This window comes from Garra rufa, chromosome 20, assembly GCF_049309525.1.
Source record: "Garra rufa chromosome 20, GarRuf1.0, whole genome shotgun sequence".
NCBI classification, from domain to species: domain Eukaryota; kingdom Metazoa; phylum Chordata; class Actinopteri; order Cypriniformes; family Cyprinidae; genus Garra; species Garra rufa.
The window spans coordinates 23557217-23577389 of NC_133380.1; the positions used below are offsets into that span (position 1 = coordinate 23557217).

General features: G+C 36.6%; 2 protein-coding genes across 2 annotated transcripts; both read left to right on the forward strand.

Annotated features, from left to right (window-relative positions):
* Nucleotides 1-9415: 9415 nt before the first annotated feature.
* LOC141293474 (uncharacterized) lies at nucleotides 9416-11531 on the forward strand. Its single transcript, XM_073825510.1, has 6 exons — nucleotides 9416-9653; nucleotides 9725-9844; nucleotides 9953-10071; nucleotides 10155-10302; nucleotides 10593-10711; nucleotides 10794-11531. The coding sequence occupies exons 1-6, from the start codon at nucleotides 9416-9418 to the stop codon at nucleotides 11529-11531; spliced, it is 1482 nt and encodes a 493-aa protein (XP_073681611.1).
* Nucleotides 11532-12885: 1354 nt separating this feature from the next.
* On the forward strand, nucleotides 12886-16013 carry LOC141293475 (uncharacterized). The gene is made up of 6 exons (XM_073825511.1): nucleotides 12886-13087; nucleotides 13160-13279; nucleotides 13397-13515; nucleotides 13601-13748; nucleotides 14019-14137; nucleotides 15432-16013. The coding sequence occupies exons 1-6, from the start codon at nucleotides 12886-12888 to the stop codon at nucleotides 16011-16013; spliced, it is 1290 nt and encodes a 429-aa protein (XP_073681612.1).
* Nucleotides 16014-20173: the final 4160 nt, after the last annotated feature.

A 20173-nucleotide genomic window follows, 5' to 3' on the forward strand; every position in this document is an offset into this window, starting at 1 on the left:
ACCCATGATCTCATCAAGCTTTTATGACTGGAAGTTTTAAGATGAGTTTCCTGCAGGAAACATATATTGGCCTTCAACTTTATTAAATTAGAAAAAACCTTTACACTTTTTACGCGATTGTTCAAGCCTTTTACATTCCAACTGATTAATTTAACCCTGCCCTCCTTGCCCTGAAGCATATTAGACATTGTCAAGAAACATTAACTTATTAATGTTAAGGGGGAAATATGAATGATAAAGAGAGCACGACAAAAAGTTGCCATATATAAAAGAGGTTAAAGGTGCCCAAAAAGCAAAAGAAACAAAAACAAAATTAACAAACCCTGTCCCCCCCGCGTGTTCTAAACAGACACAACGTTTAACCATTAGAAAATTAACAAACCTAACTGAAGCTAGCACAACAGTCAAGTGTAGAAAAAAAAATAGTTTTGCACTTGAAATTTCAGCTGCCCTTTCGGCAGTGCACCGTGAACGAAGGTGAGATATAGTGCGTGTTCCTTCAACAGTATACAAATATGTAACTTAAAGGTTTCACATAAGTGTTATTCTCCATAGTACTTGTCCAAGTGATAGACTCAATCAAAACTGGGATATCACATCCTTCAAACCTTCTTAATGACGGAGCCGACAAAATCCATCGCAGCCTGCGGGGTCTGGAATATATGACGCTGCCCTTGAAAGTCGACGCGTAGTCTGGCAGGATGTAACATTCCGTAGGTGATGCCAGCATTGCGAAGTGACGTTTTCACCTCTTTGAATTCGGCTCGACTTCTTGCCACCTCCGCGGACATGTCTGGGAAGATACGAACAACCGTTCCGTTGAACTCCAATGAGCCCCGCTCGCGGGACAGTTTAAGTATGAGTTCCTTGGTTTGAAAATGGTGGAGCCGGACCAACATATGTCTAGGAAACTTGTTTTGTTGAGATTTTTGGCCGACACGATGGGCACGATCGATTTCAACTGGTTTTGTAAAGGAGCCGTGTCCAAAAAGTTCCGTAAAAAATGAAGTCATAAAAGTAACAGTGTTTTGGCCCTCCGAACCCTCTGGAATTCCGATGATCCTTAAATTTTGCCTCCGCGAACGGTTCTCCAAGTCGTCCAGCTTGAGTTTGAGAGAAGCGTTCTCTGTTTGCAAAGAACTGCATAGCTTTTCCACTGCTGTCAGGCGGCCGTCCGAGTCGTTAAGTGCTGTTTCGATGTCTCCGATCTTTTGAGCTTGCGATGACAAAGTCGTTTGTAGTGTGGAAACGGCTGAACGAAGCTCAGATAAAAATTCAGACCGTAGTGATGAAATTTCTGAGCGAATGGTGGACGCAATTAAGTCCTTCAAGGAGGCCGGCGTTATCTCATCCTCAGGTTGCCCTGGAGCGGTAGCATTAGCATTAGCTGCCTGCTCGTTCCCCTTATCAGTCAACATTTCTACAATGTTTCTCCCTGATTTTCCTGGTTTTGGCATTGTTGCTTGTAAACGTGCAACTAAATTAGTCACTTGGTATATGTATAACAGAAATATAAAGTACTGTTGAATAAGAAAGCAAATAGTGTTCACGGAGCGACTTCAAACCACGTCTAATCACCACGAGGCATACCGGAAGTCACATTTATTTATTTTTAATCAAATGAAAAATAAACCCTTTTAATTTTTGGCAAACAAACAGAGGTTTACTGTTAAAATCAATAAATAATAATAATTTAACATTTAAATAATAATTGTAGTATTTTTTCTACAATTAAGTGGTTAATCTTGTTATATTTATTTTTATCATATATATTGTTTCATGTCAATTATTTAAATAGGAATATATAAACAACTACATTATACTGTACATAAGTAATACAAGACTAATGTTCTGTTACATTTTATTTTGACAGGTTGCCTTGAAGTTTCTGTTTGTGTACAGCATGTTATGATGCTAGTTTTCTCAAATGAAACGGTAAAAGTGACACTCACAGCAGCTTTGGATATTGAGTTTATCTGTTCATGCGAGATGCAAATGCCCAAAATTAGCGGGAGCGTCACGTGTGCTTCAGTATATGCGTGTAGTAAAAGCGCGTCTCCATCATTCATACATACAGAGGCAAACGGAGCATGCAGGATTCATATTGAAACGGTCTTTTTGCATTTCAGTTTTCACAGACACTAGTCCATATCGCGATTTGAATGAAGTAACAGACCAACTTTTGATTTATTAATCCAAAAATCGACGAATTTACGTGGCATTTCGCGCTATAGTAGATTCGGTTTTTATGAATGGAGTCCGCGATCCCGTCTGTGTTTTCGCAGATGAGACATTGTAAACACGCGATCATGTAAAGACAGAAATGACATGCCTTCGTGTAAATAAGATAAATAACACAAGGCAATTTAGTTTGTTTAATAAAAGAACAATGTATAGCCCTGTTCTATAGGAAAGATAACCTTAATGACTTCTATTGTGATCTGACACTATATCAAAAATAAAATGAACTTGACATTCAAGGGGGGCGGGGGTGCCGTTGGGGGGGCGGGGCGCCCCCCTAAGATAATGGTAGGGGAAACACTGTGTATAGATAGACGCCCCTTTCGAACGCTCCAAGCATGTAGATGCTTCTGCCATCTAAGTAACAGGGCATCTACCTATACACATCTATGGCTGTACGATAGTCATGTGACATGCGTTTTTAGTTGTGTAGTGTAGACTGAGAAACACAGTAAGCAGAGTAAACGCCAGTGTAGACGAGGTTTTAACTTTAAAACACAAACGCACTAGTGTAAACGGGTTGTACATTTTTAAGCTTACCTTGCATGTCTTCATGAATTTTGTAGGAATCTCTCTCATGTACCCAGCAATGCTGCTGTCATCATCTTTTGGTTGTTGTCTGTAAAATATAGGATGGTTAAAGTACCAGCTTTATTCATTAAATCATTTGATTTTCTTTATTCATTTATCTTTTCTCCCTCTCATCATGTCTTTCATGTTTTTTATAACAAAAATAAAATATAAATAAAATTGTATAATATAGATAAAAACACAAAAAAATTATTTTAAATTTGCACATTTAAACTTGTATAATTTTATTAATTTGTTACCTTTTTGTTCAGCACCAAAATAAGATTTAATAGTGGCTGTAACATGCTCATGCCATTAAAATCAGGGTTGTCTAATCTGCTTCTGGAGGGCCAATAATTTATTGCAGAGTTTAACTCCAACCTGGTTAAACAGATCTGTCTGGAAGTTTAAAGTGATCCTGGACATCTTGATTAGTTGGTTTAGGTGTGTTTAATTGGGGTTAAAGCTAAACTTTGCTGGATCTTGGCTCCCCAGCAGCAGAATTGGGCACCCCTGCCTTAGATTCATTGGGGTTGTAACAACACTTTAAGGGACTGGTTACCAAAAAGATGATAATAGTCGTTTACTCACTAACATGCCACTCCAAAAAAATAAAAAAATAAAAATGTATTCCATTCGATACAATGAAAATGATCAGTGTTAAACTGTCAAAGTCTGCATTAAATCAACATTTACAATATTTATTAAGGTGAACAATCAATCCATGCAAGTTAATCCTCTGAAAAATTTTTTTTTGGTAATCTTAATCAAAATCTGATCATCTGCTTCCGCTTTAGAATGGCATTCTTTCTGTTTCATTGTATGAAAATATGTCACTATCACTATTTTAATGATGAGAGGAAGAAGTTTGGACAAACATGAAGGTGAGTAAATGATCAGATTAGTTATTTTGGGCAGAGAAAGATTGATTTAAAATAAATGTACTTACATCATTATCACGGCTCTCCAGTGTTGAAGTCATATCTAGAATGTCCTCATGATGCTTTGAGAGTAGGGCTGGGCGATATGGGCAAAAATTCATATCTCGGTATTTTTAGGAGGAATGACGGTATACGATATATATCCGGTATTTTTCCATAAATGGTTACTTAAGAGTCAAAGCCTTTATTAAAACTTTATTAAACAGTTTTTGAGCAAAATATAATTAAAACACGGGGGTTTCCCTCCCTGCTTACAAATAAACAGCTGCACAACAAATAAACAGCTGCACAAAATCTTTGATAAATAAAATACAGTACAGGTTGTTTCTTCTGCTTAACACTATAAGCTGCACAACATATTTCAAATTATGAAAAAAATAGAAATGAAAAAAAAAAAATAGACCAGGGATCTTCAACTAAAACGGCTCGAGGTCCAGTAATGAACCCTGCTCACATTATATTAACATGCATATATTTTACTGCCTTAATTGTTTAAATTTGTATAACACCTGATCTTGTCGATCCGTCAGTTCACATGTACAACTCTACGTGTTTGCTGCTTAAAACCATGGATTGATTTTTTTTTACATTAATCTTTTTGACAACAGCCGACGTACAAGCTGATTAAAAATGTCAGATCATTCTCTTCCAGCAGGAGGCGCTGTCAGAATGGCACAAAAAAACAGCTCCGCAGCTGACTTTGAAACGTGCAGCGCTCTTATTTATATAATGCATAGCCTTATAAAGTTTCATCGCAATTCTTGCCTTTTAGTCCCCAATTTAAGACAACCTGAAATCATAATTAAGACTTTCTTAACCCTTACAATACTGCAGTCATCAATGAAAATGAGAGCTTTATTTTAAACACCGACTTTCAAAAACAACCCCCCTTGCCTACACAAAATACGTTTCTTTTAATGTTTTCCTCACTGTGTTCGGCGCACAAGAGAAATATTAGGGAAGTAAATTATTGTGTAATATCAGCATATGAAGTATATTCGTCTATCATTGTCTCTGAGAAAATGTGCACGTCGGATGCTGAAAGAGCTGTTTTTACTTTCGCTTTCACATATTGCTCAGTTTTCACGTTGATTGTGTGATATCCATTGGCTAACCTTCATAGTTTAAAACATAAATATGTATAAAAATACAGTATAAAAAGATATATTTACAATATTTTGCGACGTAACCCCAACATATTGCGTTTTCCATCGAAATGAGTCACTTTTGCGAGCCGCTCGGAAAGCTTCCCTCTGACCTCACTGTACATTTGCGGCAGAGCTTCTGATGCAAAGTACTTGCGATTGGGTAGCTCGTATCTTGGGTCAATGCTTTTTAGCGGCGTTTTAAAACCCTCGTTTTCACGCAGCACGCGCATGTGCCATATCGATATGAACGATATTGGATAATCCCGTATCGCGTTGGGGAATCATATCGATATATCCCCAGAACTCGATATACCGCCCAGCCCTATTTGAGAGATGATCATCTAGGCCAGGGGTGCCCACACTTTTTTGGCTTGTGAGCTACTTATAAAATGACAAAGTCAAAATGATCTACCTACTATAAAAATACAAAACATATATTCATTTATGAATATATTGAGAATTCTTTATATGATGGTGTAGCTTGCATAACTACATGAACCCACATTCAGGGCTCGAAATTGCGACCGTTTTGGTCGCATATGCTCCCAAAATTTAATCTGCGCGACCTCAAATTGTATTTGGGAGCATTTGTGCGAGTGCGAGAAATTGTTGTGGTGCAACTTGGTTTCATTTCTTTACAAAACGTTCTAACTACTGCACAGACTGCTGTAAGCTGATACAGCGACAGGTTCGCCGTTCTCTCCAACATTACATAACATTTAAACTTCAGCTTTACATTATTTCCTTTAATGCATATTTAAGATTTTAGCCGTCAATCACTCCCTGACACAAACACTGCGCTGCGCTGAATTAGGAACCGGACGTTTTTCTTTCCTCTCACCCAACCTCTGTTCCAGATTTGGGGGGTGTGATATGACGGTTTTTGATTGTGGACAATAAAAGGTCTCCACAATCTGCTTTTGAAGAAATAAACTATATTTCTTCATACAGCGCACAATTTGTCAGATACGATTCTGGCGCCTCCGTCTCAGTATACTGTCCAACGCGGCATACACACATCAGATGATAACTCAGCTGCCGAGTTCCACTCACGCAGGGGCGTAATTTCCACTGGGGACACGCTTTTCAAAATCCCGTTGGTGTCCTCCCACTTTCGAATGGTTTTGTTAAAGTTATCTCTTGTATTGTAGAATGCACGCTCAGCGCGCCGAGAGTTTCGCGCGACCGTTTAAACGAAACCAAAAGTAATACGCGCACGCGCATTCAAAATAAATTTTAATACCCCGCGTTAAGAGAGCGACTCCCCAATGCGCGCAAATTAGGCTACATAACATATCTAAGCTGTTATTAGTATGTGGGCTATAGTAAGTTGTATAGCTGTCTATAGCTCCGTCTCATGCTTGAAAAATTCAGAATCGGCAATGAAGAATACATTGGCTGATCGTCTACTCAATTTGACGTCTAATTGTTAATGCCGTGCGATCTACCAACACCACCTCTGCGATCGACCAGTAGATCGCGATCGACGTATTGGGCACCCCTGATCTAGGCCTTGAAACAAAACAGACTTGATCCGGTCCTTTGATACAAGCCTGGTGATCTATAAAAACAAATGCATTTACAAATTTCATTTGAAAGAATCGGTTAAAAAACGGTTCACATCACAAGTAATAATATCTATTCGTCCCAGCAGATGAAAATATGCTCAAACACATTCAAATAAAGTAATTTGTGATCATAACATCAGTTAAATCATCATCATAATCTTGAAAAAGTAACCAAGGCTGTTATGTACAAACAAATGTTTAGTCTTTAGCTTTGTACAGAAAGGAGGATTCATCTAATAAGCTTAACAAACAATGTGCATACAAAAATAAATAGCAAATTTCATTTACGTTTTCACAGAACAGTTATTGCATGTTCCTCATGTTAAAAGTGCTGTTTGATATAACTGATAGATCTTCATCTTCCAGTGGGCGCACGTTTTATTTGTTATTCACTTGCATTTTCCCATATTCGCAGTGCCTTTACTGGAGATCCGAGAACCGCGGCTGTAACAGTTCGTTAGCTTTTAGCACACACACAAATGCTCAGTATCAGGTAATACTATACTCTTTGGTTCTCTTGGCACAGCGTGTCTCACAGCATGTCAGCGAGTTAATTGCGTAACATATACTACAAAATAACTACGAATTCGCCGGGCAATGTGCGTTTCTTCTAATTGTTAATCGAGTTGCAACATTACTAGTTAGCGAAATGTGATAGCCTGAAATCAAAACGCGGACAGTGAGCAAAACCAGCCTTAATTAACATTAAAGAAAGAACTAATCAGGGGATACTTACTCATTTCATTGTTTGCAGTCCATAACGTCCATCTGTTTTCGTTCAAATGCAGGCTTAGCATTGTTCTGACATGATCAGCAACTTGTCGTGCAGAAAATGGCGGATAGCGCGTCTTTCTCAACTTGGGTAAAATAGTACGTCATCATGACGTAGAGTTCCTTGCACATGCGCAGTACGCAGAAAATTGAGAGAACATATATTTTGTTGTTATATCAACATGTTATTTAAAGTTTTAAATTTCTCTTCAAGTTGAGGTTGGTACAACTCATCCTGTTGTGTACTGAGACACTGCAAGTTGACTGGACATGGTTTCACTTGTCCACCTGACTAAAACTCAGAATCATTTTTTACAGTGTACTACGGTAGAGAGAATTTGTTAATGCATACAGTCCTTTGTTATACTGATGAAAAAATTTGAAAAAAATGTTTTTAGAAATTGGTACAAATGCTGGGTTATTTTTATTATTTTTTTATTTTAATTTTTTACCCAGGTGCATGGTAGTTTTTCTGCACTCTAAAAATTCTGGGATCAGCTTGATGGGGCATTTTGGGTTATTTTTAATATTTCATGCAGGTGCTGGGTAGTTTTTCTGTAACTAAGCTGCTGGGTCGTTTTTAATGCTGGGCTATTTTTTCTCCCCAACCGCTGAGTTGAGCCTGTCTCTGATAAAACAACCATACAGAGTTACAGTCACAACACAGGCTTTTTGCATTATGTACAGGAGAGATCGTTTTTCGGCGCTGCCAATTTGGTGCATTTCTTCAGCGAAATAAAGGTTTGCATACATTTTATTTAATTTATAATGACTTTACTGTGCTGTAAATTCTATTATTTTATGCATAACACAACACACAAGGCTGAGATGTCAGACAGCTGGGTCAGCAGTGGTTGTTTCGCATGATTGAAATGCATTTTGCCCTGCAAAACATGAATTGATTTTATTCGCTATAATACTGAATTTAATTTAATTTGATGTTGTAAAACAATCTCTAATCTCAATACTGTTTGTTTATGGCCAGTTATGGAGTCAGTCACAGCATCTTTTAGCAGCAGCGGTTTGAAGTCCCCTGGCGAACAGCAGCCCATCACCAGCTTAAATTTCACAGACACACTGGAACAAGAATTAGCACAAGCACATAAAAAGTGATTACAGAGAATGGTTGAATACACTTAAATTAAAATGTTACTTTTAAATGTGAAAATTTTTATTTCATTCCTGAACATAAATATTCTTTTTCCAAAGTTTGCATGCCTATAATTTAAGAAGTATTAAAGGTATAGCAATATGATTTTAGATTCAGAATCTACATTTTTAAGGTCCTAAATTGATCAGTCCCAGAGATATGAGTATCTCAATGCGGCTCCATTTTCAAATTGTTAAATATTACCCATTATTCAAAACCAAATGTTAGTCACTTTGTATACAGCTGATATAAATTCTGCTTTATATCAGCTGTATACAAAGTGACAAAGTGAAAGTAGGAATGCATCTTGTTTTCCTCTATTAAAACAAGATAGAGGGCAACAAAGATAATTAAAAACAACAGATTTTACTAATAGAGCTACCAATTTCTGTGTAAAAATAACATTATAATGCTGCCATCTTTCTGAAGTCATTTTTAACCATCTGTAATTTGGCTCTGAAACTCTGAAATGCTATTTTGACCCTTCTCTACAAAATAGTGAATTGCTCAGTAAACATTCAACCATGACATCTAATCTCTTGGCTTTCATCACTATACATGTCTATCTTCAGAAAAAATATCAGCAAATCACAAATTTGAGCTGGGGACCTCTAGTTTAGTTGACATGGAATGACCCTAGTACTCTTGTGATTATGATGAACCATGTTTCTCATTTGTAAATCATTTTGGATAAAAAAATCTGCATGAACGTAAAGGTCTATCAATAAAGACTCAAAACATTGGCATATTTTGGCATCACTTGGCTAAATTTCAAAATGCAAACAAGCATACTACTCTGAAGTCATATGTTAATAATTACAAACTCAGCCCTTTCAGCTTAATGAGGCACAGGTGTAAACAACAAGCTGATTAATGAACATATTTGATTGGTCAACCAATAGAGGATTCAAAATGAGTACAAATAGCACAGTATGTCTCAATAAGCTTGTCAGAGTTTGTATGTTAGGATTTTTGTCTCAAAATTGTAAATTTTGGTGTTTATTTGAGTAGTACAGCAAACTTACCATGCCTTGGGCAAAGGGCATCTTACTTTTCACAATGGCTGTGACAATGCTGAGCTCTTCTTTAAAAGCTGATCCTGATGCCTTTTCTGAAATGGGTGCTACTTCTGGAGTCGTTTCTGAACGCTCAATCCGTTTTGGCAAACTGTTAATTGGTGGTCAAGGTGCAGCTTCAGATGGTGAAATAAAAACATCTGACCTGATGTCAACAGAGTCTGATGAGTATCAGTCAAATGAGGAAGGTAACTGAGATCACAAATTAAAATTTCATATATTTTGAGTGGAGACTAAAGCTGAATTGTTTTGTGTTTAGCACCATTTCGGCTTGCTAAAGCTAAGCTGCGACGTCTTGGTCCCTCTGTCCACTGTAGCAATGATTCAATGACCTTGCGCATTCCAGGACCAAGAACTCCGCACTTCATGGTTGATCGAGGTAAGTGTCATTGGTGGTAGTGTGTGTGTGTGTGTGTGTGTGTGGGGTTTTTTTTTTTTTTTTTTTTTAAACCCCTTAACTATAGATTTAAGTTTTCTCAACCATCAGGAGAGGAGTCACCAGTCCCTTTGTCTAAGATGCCAGCCAGCTGTGGTTTCTCATTAAACCGGCAACGTAGGGATGTCTCTCTTGTTGCTCCATATCTGGGATGTCATGTCAGACAACAGGTTAGTGTGCATGCTAAAGGTGACAGTTGCAACTCTTTCAACTATGGCATCCATTGCATTACCTTAAAAATATTTCCTAATAGGGTGGAAGTTTTATTCTGCCGCTTATTATAATGGGAGCTCCGGTGCAAATGTCTTGCCCCATGAGTCCTCGCCACCCTACAGTGTCCTGCTTCTCCTCTGGCATGATCATCTCATTTGACGTCAGAGCAGATGATGTTAAAATTAAAGGCAAGTCACCTAAATTGTTGCATTTTAATCTACAATCCACGCTTCAAGGTTCCAAAGGGTGTTTTTACAGTGATGCCATAGAACCATTATTCAGTGAACCATTTCTAAAAGAGCTGTGTGGTGTGCGTGGGTTTTTTTTTTTTTTTTTTTTTTTTTCCAAACACTTTCTGCATTTGAAAGGTTCCATGGATGTTGAAGTTTCTTAATGGAACCATTGATGCCAACGAAGAACCTTTATTTTGAGTTTAGTTGAAAGGGCCTTGAGTTTTACTCTGCTCTTCTGTTTTTAGTGGATGGATCATGGCAGCCTCTGCTTCTAACATACTCTATGTGCTCGTTCACATTGGACACTGCTGGTGGTTCACTGGCTGTCACTGCGCCATTCGCAGGAAGCTGTTGGGAAATTACGGTAAGCGTTATTGACCTGATTGTCATTCATGGCTTGTCTGGTTTTCATACGTACGCTAGTTGATGGCTCACATCTTCCACAGGATACTGAAAGGCAACTCCCTTTGATGTATGGTGACCGGGAAGTGACTCTTTCCTGTCCTCTGACACCACCAACAACCATTGCTCCACATGACCCAACTGTACCTGACTCCATTAAAGACCCATTCGGCATGCAACAAAGTTTTTACCCTTTCCCAATCAAAAGTCCCTGGTGGCCATATCCTCATGTACAGCCTCCTACTACAACAACTGCTCCGCTGCCTCAAGATCCTGTGCAACATCCCATGTATCCCATGCCAGGGTTTAACCCTTATCACTTTTACCCTAAACATGCTCCACCACAACCTCATCCTTGGTACCCAATGTTTCCCTATATGTACGGTTTCAAGAGCCCAGCTGAAGTGACCACTGCTGCCACAACTACACCTCCCACCACTGCTGCCCCGTTGGATCAGTATGCACAATATCCCATGTTCCCAATGTTCTATGGCCATCAACCAATCGGGTCTTATGGACCTCCAGCTGTTCAGCATCCTCAGTATCCTCAGCTTCCTCAGCATCCTCAGTATCCTCAGCTTCCTCAGCATCCTCAGTATCCTCAGCTTCCTCAGCATCCTCAGTATCCTCAGCTTCCTCAGCATCCTCAGCATCCTCAGTATCCTCAGCTTCCTCAGCATCCTCCGCATCCTCAGTATCCTCAGTATCCTCAGCTTCCTCAGCATCCTCAGTATCCTCAGCTTCCTCAGTATCCTGTCTTTGGTCCCCGTAGCTCTAAATGAACTAGACACCAGTTTAAAGTCAGATGAGTAAGGAGGTACTCTGACGTGGCATGGGGTTTAATGACATCAGAAGGAAAATGAAGTTGCATCCTTCTTGCTTTGTATAAGCCTAATAAAGCATCATGAGACTCTAACTGTTGGTTGTCTTTATTACCTGGTTGTGCATTTGGTGAAATCTACTTGTGCAGCTTTTTCTGTCAAATTGTGGGATGAATTTATTTTATTTTTTTAAAATCCCTGTAAAGACAAACACTGCCAAATATTTTGCTCACTTAAGCAAAGCATATAAAGCATCTGCCCTTATTTTGTTGGCTTGGTAAGTTATTCAAACAAGATGTCTTATTGCAATTTGTGGTTTATATCATGGGTTCTCAACCTTTTTTTTTTTTTTTCTCTCTGCAGAGCTCAACTCCAAGCCTAATCAAAAACTTCTGAACCAGTTAATGTCTTGAGGGTCACTAGAAAGTTAGACCTGTGACTTTGATCAAGTTTGGAGAACTCTGCAAGAAAATGATCTTGCAGGTGAACCATTGATTTAAACCGTAGACCATCCTAAGTTACTTGAATTTTAAAGATGATGCATACACATGAGGTATAAAGGTAAAAATGCCCATTTTAATTATTGTGGCAGTTATTGCCCCTTATTTAAAAGTGAAATCAAATTCCTTTGGGAGTTGTCTATTGTATAACTTTTTTTAATTGTTACATTTTATATAGTGCTTTTGGGGTAATCTCCTTAACCACCAGCAATATGCAGCATCTACCTAGATCATGTGATGCCAGGCAGAATGCCCACCACACAGCAGCTTATTGGTGGGGAGAAGGAGTGAAGAAGCCAATCAGTATATGGGGATGATTATTAGGCTATGATAGTCAGAGGCCAGTGGGTGAATTTGGCCAGGATGCTGGGGTTACACCCCTACTCTGCTATTTGACACTATGTTGACCTCTAGTTTAGTTGACATGGAATGACCCTAGTACCCTTGTGTTTATGATGAACCATGTTTCTCATTTGTTAATCACTTTGGATAAAAAAAATCTACATGAACGTAAAGGTCTATCAATAAATACTTAGAATGTTGGCATAATTTGGCATCACTCTAAGCTCCAAACTCAGCCGTTTCAGCTTAATGAGGCACAGGTGCAAACAACAAGCTGATTAATGAACATATTTGATTGGTCAACCAATGTCACTTAGTGATTCAAAAGTGAGTAAAAATAGCACACTATGTCTCAGTAAGCTTTTCAACATGTGTAGTTAGGATTTTTGTCTCAAAATTGTGAATTTTTGTGTTTACTTGAGTAGTACAACAAACTTACCATGCCTTGGGTAGAGGCCATCTTACTTTTTACAATGGCTGTGACAATGCTGACCACTTCTTTAACAGCTGAACCTGGGGCCTTTTCTGAAATGGGTGCTACTTCTGGAGTAGTTTCTGAACGCTCAATCCGTTTTGGCAAACTGTTAATTGGTGGTCAAGGTGCAGCTTCAGATGGTGAAATAAAAACATCTGACCTGATGTCAACAGAGTCTGAGTATCAGTCAAATGTTGAAGGTAATTAAGATCCCAAATTAAAATGTGATACATTTTAAATGTGGTGATAAAGCTGAATTGTTTTGTGTTTAGCACCATCTTGGGTTGCTAAAGCTAAGCTGCGACGTCTTGGTCCCTCTGTGCACTGTAGCAATGATTCAATGACCTTGCGCATTCCAGGACCAAGAACCCCGCAATTTATGGTTGATCGAGGTAAGTGTCGTTGGTATTTTTGGTGTGTGTGTGTGTGTGTGTGTGTGTGTGGGTGTGGGTGTTTTTTTTTTTTTTTTTTTCTCCTTAAATGTAGATTTAAGTTTTCTCAACCATCAGGAGAGGAGTCGCCAGTCCCTTTGTCTAAGATGCCAGCCAGCTGTGGTTTCTCATTAAATCGGCAACGTAGGGATGTCTCTCTTGTTGCTCCGTATCGGGGATGTCATGTCAGACAACAGGTTAGTGTGCATGCTAAAGGTGACAAGTGCAAGTAACTCTTTCAACTATGGCATCCATTGCATAACCTTAAATATTTTGTTATAGGGTGGAAGTTTTATTCTGCCGCTTATTATAATGGGAGCTCCAGTGCAAATATCTTGCCCCATGAGTCCTCGCCTCCCTAAAGTGTCCTGCTTCCCCTCTGGCATGATCATCTCATTTGACGTCAGAGCAGATGATGTTAAAATTAAAGGCAAGTCACTTAATTGTTGCGTTTTTAATCTACAATCCATTCTTAAAAATAAAGGTTCCAAAGGGTGTTTTTACAGTGATGCCATAGACGAACCATTTTTCAGTGAACTGTTTTTAAAAGAACATTTTTAGAACCTCTTTTAACCATTTCTGCATTTGAAAGGTTCCATAGATAGAATAGAATAGAACCATTGATGCCAATAAAGAACATTTTATTTTTACAAGTTTATTTGAAAGGGCCTTGAGTTTTACTCTGCTCTTCTGTTTTTAGTGGATGGATCGTGGCAGCCTCTGCTTCTAACATACTCTATGTGCTCGTTCACATTGGACACTGCTGGTGGTTCACTGGTTGTCACTGCACCATTCACAGGAAGCTGTTGGGAAATGACGGTAAGCATTATTGACTGGATTGTCATTCATGGCATAACTGGTTTTCACATGTATCTCTTAAAAACGATGTGTTAAAAACAACACGCCTTTGTGTCTAGTTAAGGACAAATTGTGTTCGTTTTAACTCAACCAGTGAGTTATTCCTGCTAATACAGAAAATGTGTTTTTTTTCTTCTTCTACACACTGTGTTATAAATACATAAGTGTCAAGTATGTTATTTTTGATTAAATCTTGTATGAAATAAAGACACACGCAGTAAAGAAACTAAGTTTATAAAAAAAAGTGTAGTTTATACATTATTTATTAAACCTGCAACTAACAATTACATAAACTCAAAAAGGTTTAAAAAAAAAAAGAGAGGTAAACAGTCAAAATACAGTAATTTAAACATTTTAATTGTTCCTTGAGTGAAAAGTTGTTAATGGTTAATAAAGTTTGTACTTTTAGTTAAAAAAAAAAAAAAAAAAAGTGGTATTTGACAACCTCTTAAACATTAATAGTTTAATTTACATTTTCATCTGCATACAAGTGATGGTGAGGGAGATGAAGTCTCTTGTTTGTCTCCTGTCTCGTCAGTAACTGCCACAAGCACTTCCATTCAAAGCTGCAAGAGTGAAATAAAGATACTTTTATTTATAGGCTACACATAACGAATATTGTAAAATAGCGATGGTTAAAAAGGCAAGAAAAGCTTAAGAATCAGATTATGTTAGCGTCTTGGGGCAATCTGCACAATACGTGGCACCACGAAGCTGTTCATTTTCAAAGAGAAAACGTGATGAACGACATGGATTTCCTCATGTGAAGCGCTACAACGTGTCAATGATTAATTAAAAGTGATTCTGTTCACAATAAATCTAACAAAAGAAACCATAAAGCTTGTTAAAATAAGCTCCCATCGCCGAGATCTGCAACAGGCGCGGGCACAGCTTGCATCGCCATTCGTGAGGCAGTTTTCCGGCTACCACGTATATGTGCCAAATGCCCCTCGACCGTTTCCAAAATGATTACAAGACATTTTAAAATCATATAATGGCAAATACAAACATTTCTCTTACCTTCACACATCGAAGTTATGTCCTGACGATGAAAACTTGAAGCGCGAGGAAATTTGCTTGCCTCAGTAGAATAACGACTCGTGAAGTGACGCAAGCAGCAATGTGATTGGCTGATATTTAACACGTATTGTGTTAGACACACTGTGTTGGATATTTTCTTTTTCGTTTTTAACACAATGTGATGAAATGGACATAACACAAACAATGTGTTAAAAATTAACATCCTTTTCCACAGGATAATGAAAGGCACCTCCCTTTGATGTACAGAGACCGAGAAGTGACTCTTTTCTGTCCTCTGACGCCGCCAACCATTGCTCCACATGACCCAACTGTACCTGACACAGTCAAAGACCCACTTGACATGCAACAAATGTTTTACCCTTTCCCAATCAAAAGTCCCTGGTGGCCATATCCTCATGTACTTCCTCCAACAGTGCCGCCTAGTACAACGACGACCCCACCGCCTCAAGATCCTGTGCAACATCCCATGTATCCCATGCCAATGTTTAACCCTTATCACTTTTACCCTAAACATGCCCCACCACAACCTCATCATCCTTGGTACCCAATGTTTCCTCCCTATATGTACGGCTTCAAGAGCCCAGCTGAAGTGACCACTGCTGCCACAACTACACCTCCCACCACTGCTGCCCCGTTGGATCAGTATGCACAATATCCCATGTTCCCAATGTTCTATGGCCATCAACCCATCAAGTCTTATCGATCTCCAGCTGTTCAGTACCCTTTCATGCCTCCATATCCTAAGGATCCTCAATATCCTCAGGATACTGTCTTTGGTCCCCGTAGCTCTAAATGAACTGCTCCATCCTTTATCTACAGGTCTCGTAGACGCCAGTTTAAAGTGAGATGAGTAAGGAGGTACTCTGACATGGCATAGGGTTTATTGACATCAGAAGAGAATCAAGTTACATCCTTTGTTTCTTTTTAGCTTCGTATAGTAAAGCTTCATGAGACTCTAACTGCTGGTTGTCTTTATTGTGCATTTGGTTTAGTCTATTTGTGTGGCTTTTTTTTTTTTTTTTTTTTTAAATCAAATTGTGGGATATGAGCAAAATGTTTATTCGGCAGGGTCTTTAAGCAATTACTCGGTTCAAAGCATGTGTCCTTATTTTGTTGGCTTGGCATCTTATTCAAACAAGATGTCATTTGCAATATGCAAAATTTGTGGTTATTTATACCATGGGGTGTCAACTGTGGCTTGTAAGATAAATTTTTCTTGACTCTAACTCCACTTCAAACATGCCTTACCAGTAAATCAAGGTCTTTGGGGTCGCTAGAAAGTTTGACTGGTGACTTTGATCAAGGTTAGAGAACTGGAAAATGGATCTTGCGAGAGAACCACTGATTTAAACTAGCCACACTGTAAAAAAAAAAAAATAATTACTCTGGAGAGTATTAAATGCTACGGAGCCCCTAAGGGGACGTCAGAGTAAAAAAAATCTAAAGTTTAGTTTCATGTGCTCACGTGAAACTTTCACGTGCGCACGCGATAGTTTCACATGAGCACGCGAAACTAAACTTTATTTAATTTTTGCTCCACGTCCCCTTAGGGGCTCCGTACTCTTCGTCTTCGCACCTGACAATAAAGTTTTCACGTAATAACGTGATAATTATATTGTACGAACATGATATTATATTGTATGAATGGGAAAAGTATATTGTATAAACGTGATATTATATTGTAAGAACGTGATAATTATATTGTACAAACGTGATATTATATTGTACGAACGTGATAATTATATTGTACAAACGTGATAATTATATTGTACAAACGTGATAAAGCTCAGATTTTTATTTTACCTGGGTGGCAGCTCTACGCTTCCGTAATAATGGAAAAAAATGTCCATGTCAAAAAACTGTCAGAGATTATATATTAATATTTTTTTTCTACTTTTACTGATTGTTTTTTTTTTTTTTTTTATCAGCATCTCTTCTATTCATAATTACCAAACATTCATTCATTTTCAGAATTGTAATGCTTTAAAAGCTGGTTTCTTTACATAATGTTCACTGTCAGTGGGCAACACCAGCTCCAGAGCTTCCTCTGCAAAGTATGTCTCTTCATCTTGCAAGCAATGAAATGACCAAGCCCTCAAGCACCAAATATGTACAGTTTTTGCTTTGCGAGCACCTGTTTGGCTGTGCGAACAATCAAACTTTGTACAAAATCGACCAGACTAAATTATCAGCATTTTCTTGTGGTGAAAACAAAAACAATGTGTTTAGGGGCTTCTGAACTTCTACATCAAATTCAAGCTTACCTTTTATCTGTACACAAAAACAATAACAAATAAAAAAGTGCAATCAAGGAATAAGATGTGTGTCTGGGTGAAAAAGAAAAATCCTCATAGCTCATTAACCTTCTTTGACCTTATTCATAGTTTTCACGTGGCCCTAAGGGTGTGACTCAAATACATGGAGTGGGATTTTTGATTGCCAGTACAATATAATTTCTTTCAAACTAATTACACTCATAAAATGTTCAGTAAACACATGCAAACCACACTCTGACATCCTTACCAACATACCCAGGTGAAAAAATAATATACTTAAATGCAATGAAAATACACTTAAATACCCGCAAATACATTTTTAGTACTTTGTTATTTTTTTGTGTTAAATAAAAGTGTGATGTTTATACACTATAAATATACTAATAAAAAGTATGTTTATACTTCAGTAGGACTTTAGTACACTTGAAAAAAGTATACTAAATACCAGTAATACTTAAATTTTTAGTGTACTAAAATAAAGTATACTACAGAAAAAACATACAAAAGAGTTTTATTAGTGTGTTTTTCAAAAGTGTGCTTTAAATGCTTTAAACATTAGTTGATTTTTAGTAGACTGTTTACTTACTAATCCTAAGTTTAAAATAAGTCAATATATAAAAAATCTATTAGTAATGTATTGTAGTAGAAGAAGATTTTCTCAAAAGTTGTACTTAAGTACACTTAATATGAATGCATTATTAGCACTAACACTTAAACTGATTTTGAGTGTGGTAATTCTAACAAAACGTTATTGCCTTGAGGTCCCCCCAGCTAAAATACACTTTAATGTAAGTATACTTAGTACGCTTTTCAGTAATGTACTAAAAGTGCTCTATTTTCGCACACTAATTTTGTAGTTATTGTACTAAAAAATAGTATTAAGTTTATGTTAAGATAAACTTAATACCATCTAAGTGTACTCAACTGTGCTATTTTGAGACACCCTGAAATTGAACTAAAATGTGCTTTTAACATACTATATCTGTATTTTAAAAAATATATTTAGTTACAACTAGAAGTACACTTAAACCCTCATTTTAAACATTTACAAATATATTTAAGAATAGTTTAAAGTATAATAGTAATATGTTAAAAAAAATACAAAATGTAAAAAAAGTGCTAAAATACATTTTAAGTACAGCAAGTATACTTTTTAGTACTGTACTAAAAGTGCTCTATTTTCGCACACTAATTTTGTACTTAATGTACTAAAAAATAGTATTAAGTATATTTTAAGATAAGCTTAATACCATCTAAGTGTATTCAACTGTGCTATTTTGAGACACCATGAAATTGAACTAAAATGTGCTTTTAACATACTATATCTGCATTTCCAAAAATGTATTTTGTTACCACTTAAAATAGAATTGAAACATATTTCATAAACCTTTAAATATACTAACTATACATAAAAAATAAACTTATTGATTATTTAAAATACATTAATAATATATAACAAATGTATACAAAGCGTATTTATAATGTATTGCCCACATATTTTTATTAATAAAAAAATACACTTGTTGATTATTTAAAATACATGAATAATATATGATAAATGTGTACAAAGCGTATGCCACGCCCTTGGACTGTTTGCCTTGGTTTTTCCCAGTGTTTCCCCCGTTAGATTGTCTGTTTGGTTTCTCCCATGCCTTTTTTTGGTCTTCCTGCTCATTAGTGTGATCTTCTCCACCTGTTGTTGTAATTATCTCCCCTTTATAAGTTTGTTTGATTTCCAATGTTTCTTTGTCTGGCTACAAGCGTTACACCTATGTTCCTTCGTTGTGTGCACGTCTTCTCCAGCCATTCTATCGTTACTCTGCCTGAGGATTTATTGAAGACTTTTTATTGAAGACGTTATTTTGCGCTTTCCTACACGCTTCGTGACAACGTATTTATAATGTATTGCCCACACATTTTTATTCATTATAATACACTAATTAATTAAAATATATGAATAATATATCATAAATGTATGCAAAGCGTATTTATAATGTATTGCCCACATATTTTTATTAATAAAAAATACATTATAAATACGCTTTGTATACATTTATTAAATATTATTTGTGTATTTTAAATAATCAACAAGTGTATTTTTTATAAAAAAAAAATATGTGGCCAATACATTATAAATATGCTTTGTATACATTTGTTATATATTATTCATGTATTTTAAATAATCAACAAATGTATTTTTTATTAATAAAAATATGTGGGCAATACATTATAAATATGCTTTGTATACATTTGTTATATATTATTCATGTATTTTAAATAATCAATAAGTTTATTTTTTATGTTTAATTAGTATATTTAAAGGTTTATGAAATATGTTTCAATTCTATTATAAGTGGTAACAAAATACATATTTGGAAATGCTGAGATAGTATGTTAAAAGCACATTTTAGTTCATCTTCATGGTGTCTCAAAATAGCACAGTTGAATACACTTAGATGGTATTAAGTTTATCTTAAAATATACTTAATACTATTTTTTAGTACAATAAGTACAAAATTAGTGCGTGAAAATAGAGCACTTTAAGTACATTAGAGAAGTGCACTAAGTGTACTTAAATTGTATTTTAGCACATTTTTTGCACAATTTGTATATTCTTTTAATATATTATTGTTATACATTAAATTAGTCATAAATATATTTATAAATGTTTAAAATGAGG